Source organism: Carcharhinus amblyrhynchos, unplaced genomic scaffold, assembly GCF_965287045.1.
Source record: "Carcharhinus amblyrhynchos unplaced genomic scaffold, sCarAmb.v2.hapA chromosome_155, whole genome shotgun sequence".
Classification (NCBI taxonomy): Eukaryota; Metazoa; Chordata; class Chondrichthyes; order Carcharhiniformes; family Carcharhinidae; genus Carcharhinus; species Carcharhinus amblyrhynchos.
This window is the reverse complement of record NW_027649895.1, coordinates 310,709-318,534: the sequence shown is the minus strand read 5'-3', so window position 1 is coordinate 318,534 and position 7,826 is coordinate 310,709. Positions and strand designations below refer to the sequence as shown.

The following is a 7,826-nucleotide window of genomic DNA, read 5'->3' as shown; positions in this document are numbered from 1 at the left end:
CTGGGACACCCTGTCTCCAAACACATCCCACACCATTCACACTGATGAGGTGTCACAGTGGTGAGCACTGCTGCCTCATAACGCCACAGACCTGGTTCAATTCCTGGCTTACATCACTGCCTGTGTGGAGTCTGCACATTCTCGCTGTATCTGCATGGGTTTTCTCCGGTTGCTCTCGTTTATTCCCACAATCTAAAAAACAAGCTTGTTAGGTCCATTAGTTTGTTGGGTGCATTGGCCACGCTAAATTCTCCCTCACTGTACCCAAACAGGCAGCAGTGTGTGACAGCCAGCTGATTTTCGCAGTAACTTCATTGCAATGTTAATGTAAGCAGTTGAAACTTTATAAATGTTAAGCTTCCTCTGATTACGAATTGCTGAATATCGCTGAGAATCCTCATCTATCTGCTAGTGTAAGTGAACGTGAATAAGTCCACAATCTGAAACAAGAATCCTCCTGCAGCTTTGAGTTTAGCTCCTCGATCCAAGGGATTGGGTATTTACCCAGCTGTGAGAAACAGTTTACCGTTTGTTTAAAGTTTCCCAGTACAAAGCATTTTTACTCATTCTTGGGACTTGTGTATCACTGGCCATCAAGCATGCATGGCCCATCCCTAGTTGCCCTTGTTCAGAGGGTAATTATGAGTCAAACACATTGCTGTGACCCTGGGGTCACATTTAGACCTGACCATGTCAGGACGAATGATTTCCTTCCCTAGAACAGTAGTGAACTCGATGTTTTTTCTCCAAAAATTAACAATGGTTTTATGGTCAAGCTCTTGCTGAATTCCAGATATATTTATTCAAATTCCACCATCTCCTGTCATGGGATTAGAACCCGGGTACACAGAACATTAGCTGAATTTCTGTATTAATAGTCTAGTAATAAAACCACCAGTCCATCACATCCACACCCTGAGTTCTGGTAACCTGGACACACCATTTTATGTATGTCTGCAGGGCTCACGGATTAACTGCTTCAATCAGGGAGGTCATATTCCAAAATGTCCACCTGTTGGTTGTCGTAAAAGTCATTAAGTATGTATCTGTGTCTCTTTCTGTGCTTCTCTCTCTCTCCCTCTCTCTCTGTCTCTCTGTCTCTCTCTCCCCCACTCTGTCCCTCTACCTCACCCTGTCTTTTGATATTGCTATGTCTGTTGTATTCGTTCAATCTCACTCTTTCCCATTTGCTCCCAATCTCTGTCTCTGTATCTCTGTTTCTTTCTGCCTTTGACTATTTCCTCTGCCTACATTTCTGTCTCCCTTTCACACTTAGTCTCCCTCACCATCTCTTATTCCATAGTCCCATCTTTCTTTCTCTGTTTTCCTTTCTCATTACCTGTCTATCTCCCTTGCCATTTTTCTTACCCTCTATTCTTGTTTCTCTCGTTCTTTGAGAATCTCTGTCTCTGCCTTTTCTCTCTGTCTGTCTCTTTTTTCTGTATCTGTTGGAAACTCTTTCGAACTCTGTCACTCTCAATCTCTTTGTGCCCTGCCCCATCTGTCAATCTCTGACTCTCTATCACACTCACTGTTGCTATCACTGTCCTCGCTTTCTATCTGTCACTCATACACTGTTGTTATTTACAATTTGAATGCCCAATAGGAAGAGTCAGGAGTCTTGTGGTTGTAGTTTCTTCTTGGGGAAAATGAGTTGAAGAATTGAAGTAAGAGGACATTTCAGTAGATGTATTAGCTGTTGTCTGAAGTGAGTCTGTGTCACAGCATAAATTGCCGTGTTTGTGCAGCAACTTGTGAGTTGCAGCATGAAACCCAATTCCACGACAAAATAATCTAACCATCCCACCTGATCATCCAAGTAAAACATCCGATTCCATATTGAATAAACCATTAATATTGACCATAATAGGATGAAATTGGCTGAGATAACAAACAGTAAAATTATGGATTTCCTTCGACTCTCCATCTCTGGGTCTTTGGGATTCTCCCCACTGCTGTGAGCCCGGAGTCTCCTGCGGGCTCTGCTGCTCACTAAAATGTGTCTGACAGTGACAGCATTCAGCAGCAGAATCAGGATGAATGGGACAAATGGGGTTAGAATGTAGTGGAGAAACTCAATTGTTCCCCAGACCAGAGATTCCTTAACATTCAGTGTAACATCACAAAACCACGGTTCATTCACCAGCAAATATTCGTTTGAAAACAGAAAATACCAGAAAATGTTCTTTAAAGAGGCCAAAATTGTCACTGTTCCCAGAACCACAGTCGCTGATTTCTCACTGCAATATTTACTTTTCAGCTTGGGGCAGCAAATGGCCACAAATCGATCAAAGGTGAAAGTGACGGTGAACCAGACAGAACAGTCAGTGGCTGTATAAAGCAGGACGGCGTGGATGTTACACACGGGGACCGATGTCAAGAAATTAAACTGCTCCTGATAAACGATGGGAATGTGTCTCAATATCAGGTCGAGGATAATGACCAGCAGATCCCCCACTGACATGGCCACCAGGTAACAAGTGACACAGCCGGACAGACCACAGTTTCTCCTCACCAGGGTCACAATTGTGATTATGTTCACTGTCAGGAAGGGAAATAAAGAATAAAATTAGACACGATTCAGGGAAAGAAGTTACCATTTAGACTGAGGATGGGTTGAAATTAAAAAGAATGTACACGGATAAAATCACATTTTTTTTTAACAGCACATCTTTTTTCAGTGAGAGGAAAGAGGATCATCGGAGGAAACCCACACAGACATGGGGAGAAGGTCCAAACTACACACAGACAGTGACCCAAGCCTGGAATTGAACCCAGGTCCCTGGCACTGTTAGTCAGCAGTGCTAACCACTGTGTCACCGTGCTGCTCCACTTTCTGGAGATTCCACAACATTGACCCTCACTCAGCTACAAGTAAATAGCCCCTCTACCTTGTGGGGGATTTGGAGGGTATGTAGGCTGAGGGATTAAACATTGTCAGAAAATCCCGACTGGAGTCCTGTGGGTGGTAATCTGTTGTCTCTCAGACAGCTCACTGACAATCCCTGCAGCAGAGCTGGTACCAAACATTGCTGGTTTCACCCTTCCCCCGGAACATACTAACAGTTGGCAGAGGGAGTTCCTGATGCCCTGACAGCACAGAATCTCTATCATATTTATCCAGGACTGTATACAAGGGAGGAGACCATCGCATTGGGGCCACCGTTAGCACAACACAAGAAGAAACAGTAATTTCAAACTCCATTGGCGCAGAAAACAAGATCGCCAAGTTCTGCACACATGAGGATGGCCTCAACTGGGATCCTGGGTTCATGTCACACTATCTGCAACCTCCACGACTTGCCTGGGCTTGCAAAATCTCACTAACTGTCCTGGCTGGGGACAACAATGCCGTGACCAACTTTCATACCAGTCTACCATGAGGTGCCTTGTCAAAGCCTTTATTGAAGTCCATGTATTTCACATCCAGTGCATTTTCCCCAGCTTTCATCTTCGGTCACGCCCTCAAAAAGTTCAAACAAGTTAATGCTGCCGACCTCCCCTTTTCAAAACCACGCTGTCTGTCACTAACAAGTCCATTTTTTTCCAAATGTGAGTAAACCCTGCCCTTCAGAACATTTTCCAATATTTTCTGTGCAACTGTTGAAAGGTTCACCAGCATATAATTCCCTGGATTATCCCTGCTGCCCTTTTTAAACAGTGGATTAATATTTGCCGTTCTCCAGTCCTCTAGAATTTCACCTGTAGCTGATGATAGAGGGATTTCTGACAAGGTCCCTCCTCCCTCCTGCTCCGATAGTTGCTTTACTCCACTGTATCCGATTATATCCCATTCCAGCTGCTCCCTCTCAAACTGCAGAGTGAACTATATGATACAATGGCTCACTGTCTCCTTCGGGTTCCTTCATCCCAAGCTCCCATATCAGGACTGTCTCATTTCACATCACCAAGTCCAGAATTCCCTGTTTACTAGTGGACTCCACCGTAACCTGCTCCAGAATCCATCTCACATCCATTCCACAAATTATTTTTCTTGGGATCCGGCTACCGACCTGCTTTTCCCAGTCCACCTGCATATCGATGTCTCCCATCATCACTGTAAACTTGCCCGTCTTATTTTTCTTCCATCGCCAGGTGTATTTTGACCCACATCCTGACTGTACATTACTCCCATCAGGTTCTTTTTACATTTTTATTCTCTCAACTCTACCCACACTGATTGGCCAGAATTTTCCTGCCCTGTTTTCCACGGCAATCGGAGTGGGCGATGGGAGACACGGGAAAGGCCTCTTGACCTCGGGTTGGATGTTACAGTTTGGGGATGAGCGAGGCTGTAAAGTCCCGTATTGTATCTTCCGACCCTATATCCATTCTTTCAATCAATTTGATTTATTTTCTTACGAACAAAGCAGCCCCACCCCCTGTCTGTCTTTTCAATAGGATTTGTAGTTTTGAATATTTGGCTCCCAGATTTGGCATCCTTGCAGTCACGTCTCTGTGATGCCCACAACATTGTACCCGTCAGTTTCAGTCTGCATTACAAGCTCATTGACTTCATTTTGTAATTTTTTTGGCTTTTAAATACAGCAACCTGAGGGATCTGTTTTGGGGCCACTGCTGTTTGTAATTTTTATTAATGATCTGGATGAGGGTATAGTTGGGTGGATTAGTAAGTTTGCTGATGACACCAAAGTCGGAGGTGTGGTAGATTGTGAGGAAGGGTGTCATAGTTTGCAGGGAGACTTAGACAGGTTGCAGAGCTGGGCCGAGAGGTGGCGGATGGAGTTTAATGATAGCCTTTTTCCTCGGATGGAGAAAGCTAGCACGAGGGGGCACAGCTTTAAATTAAGGGGGGGTAGTTATAGGACTGATGTCAGGGGTTGGTTCTTTACCCAGAGGGTGGTGAGGGACTGGAATGCCCTGCCAGCTGCAGTTGTAAATGCGCCTAGTTTGGGGGCGTTTAAGAGATCTGTGGATAGGTTTATGGACGAAATGGGATTGGTTTAGATTAGTGGGTTAGTGTTTTCTTTTAAAAAGCTGGTCGGCGCAACATCGTGGGCCGAAGGGCCTGTTCTGCGCTGTAATGTTCTATGTTCTATGTTCTATGTTCTATGTTCTACTTTAACCACCATTTCTCATTCTCCCTATGTTACCGGCTGTGCACACCATGGACCCTTAACCTAACCTGGTTTTGTACTGTTGTTAGGGGGGGAGGGGTGGAGCGGGGGAAGGGTGGGGTTTGGGGGGGGGCAGTGGTTGGCACTGCCTGTTGAAATGCCCACTAACAGAAACATCTAGGAAAATCGATAGTGTGAGACCATCAGGTGGAGGGGTTCAATCGAATGAGTGTGAAAAGTTGATGTCTTAACCAGATCAGCTGGTGACAGAGGTCAGTGAACAGAAGGATGATGGTAAATGGGAACTTGGTGATAGTTAGTATATGGATAGAGAAGTTTCCAATGAGCTTTAACTTTGCAGCTCTGTAACTTGGAGATTAGTCAGCAGAGTATATTTGAGTCGGGACATGTGACAGCTGGAATGAGGGAGGATGGTTCTGGTGGTGACGGGGTACAGGATTCGTGATGTACTGGGTAGCAAAGGAACAGGCCATTGGGCCCTCCAAGCCAATGCCAATCATGATTTACCCGGTTTACCAGGCTGATTCCGGAGATGGTGGGACTGATGTACGAGGAGAGAGTGACTCCGTTAGGTTTATTTTCACTTAGTTCAGATGCATGAGGGGGGAATCTCACAGAGACTTCTTCAATTCTAACAGGACTAGACAAGGTAGATGTAAAGAGGACAATCCTGATGGTGGGGGAATCCAGAACAGTCTAAGGATTCAGGGTAGACCATTTTGGACAGAGATGAGGAGACATTTCTTCATGCAAGAAGTGGTACAGCTGTGGTAGTCATTCTCACAGGAAGCAGCTGGTATCAAAACACTGAATGTGTTCCAAGGGCTGTCTGAATGAGATCAAAGGTTATGGGAGGAAGACTGGATGATGCTATTGAGTTGGGTGATCAGCCATGATGGTAATGAATGACAGAGCGGGCTCAATGAGCTGATTGGCCTCCTCCAGCTCTCGTCTTCTACATGTCTATGTTTCTATAATGTCCCAATTCAACATAAAGCCACTGCCCTTACTCTGACTGCGTCTCTCTCTACTCCAACACATCCTCTGGCAGCATTTTCCAGACACCCACAACACTCTGTGTGAAAACAGAACCCTCCTGCTCACCTTCCTTAGTGTCTCTCCCTGGAACCTGTGCTACCCTGTAGTTGATACTTCCACCCTGAAAAATACTTCTGACCACCCACCCTGCTTTCCCCTGTCATCATCTTGTTGACATCTATCAGGAATCCCCTCAGCCACTATCTTTCCAGTCAAAACAATTCTAGTTTATCCAGCCTCTCCTCTTAAACAAACTCTCAAGATCAGCAACATATCTTTAAATGCATCCGTTGGATATGGACATTGCTGGGTGGCCAGCAGTTTAAATTGTCCAATCGCAGTTGCCCTTGAGAAGTTGGTTGTGAGCCGGTTTCTTGAGTCGCTGCAGTCCATGTGCTGTGGGTTGACCCAAAGTGCCCTTTAGGAGGGATTTTCAGGGTTTTAACACAGGGACTGTGAAGGGACTGACAATATATTTCAAATCAGGAGGTTGAGTGGCTTGGAGGGGAGTTTGCAAATGGTGGTGTCCCCATGCATCTGCTGCCCTTATCCTTCGAGGTGGAAGTGGTCTTGGGTTTGGAAGGTGCTGCCTAAGGATTTTGGGTGAATTGCCGCAGTGCATCCCGTAGATAGTACACACTGCTACTACTGAACATCGATGATGGAGGGAGTGGATGTTTGTGGATGTGGTGCCAATCAAGTGGGTCTGCTTTGTCCTGGATGGTGTCGAGCTTCTTAAGTGTTGTTGGAGCTGTACCCATCCAGGCAAGTGGGGAGTATTCCATCACACACCTGACTTGTGCATTGTAGATGGTGGACAATCTTTCTGAGTCAGGAGGTGACTTACTCGCCCGCAGTATTCCTCATCCCTGACCTGCGGTTGGCCCCACTGTGTTTGTGTGGTGAGACCAGTTGAGTTTTTGGTAAATGGTAACATCCTGGTGAACTCTCTTTGCAATGTCTCCAAAGCTTACTCATCCTTCAGGTAATGTAACGCACACAATACCCGAAGTGTGGACAGACTAATGTTTTATATGGCTGCATGGGATATGGGGTGAGTAATCAACTCAATGTCAAAGGGATAATGGGGGGTGTGATCAGTGTGGACCAGCTTCAGGTACAGGAATATGGACAGGAAACAGAGATTAATTGGGAAACTGAAGCCAATGGACTCCATGTTCCCAAAACTGAAATAATAAGAACAGTCATCAAACATACCTGACAAATTGAATAAGTGAACACAGAGACTTACCAGGGACACCAACAATGGCCAGGATTGGATAGTAAACCCCCTGAATTACCCAGAGCACAAAACGGATACGGCCTGTTAACCGTATCGAACCAAACCAGTGCAAGGAAAGAAAGTACAGACCCTCGGCAAAACTCCTGTCCAGTGTTGAAACATTCCATTCCATTGTTCCCGGATTCTGAGCCATTGTTGAAACATTCCATTCCATTGTTCCCGGATTCTGAGCCATTGTTGAAACATTCCATTCCATTGTTCCCGGATTCTGATCTCTCCCTCTCCCCCTCCCTCTCTCTCCACAGCCGCTGATCTCTGTCAGTGTCGGAGTTGCCTCTCTCATTGACTCAATGGGACAACACATTGAACAGATTCCCTTATTAATAGAAAGGGGAATTCTTGCAGAAACACTAATCAGATCCATGGAGACTCACATCGATTCCAGT

General features: G+C 45.5%; 1 protein-coding gene across 1 annotated transcript; it reads right to left on the bottom strand.

Moving 5' to 3' along the window:
• Positions 1-1,612: 1,612 nt before the first annotated feature.
• On the bottom strand, positions 1,613-7,615 carry LOC145338732 (putative G-protein coupled receptor 139). The gene is made up of 2 exons (XM_080183121.1): positions 7,390-7,615; positions 1,613-2,541 (listed from the first exon to the last, which is right to left on the bottom strand). The coding sequence occupies exons 1-2, from the start codon at positions 7,613-7,615 to the stop codon at positions 1,613-1,615; spliced, it is 1,155 nt and encodes a 384-aa protein (XP_080039247.1).
• Between the last annotated feature and the right edge of the window lie 211 nt (positions 7,616-7,826).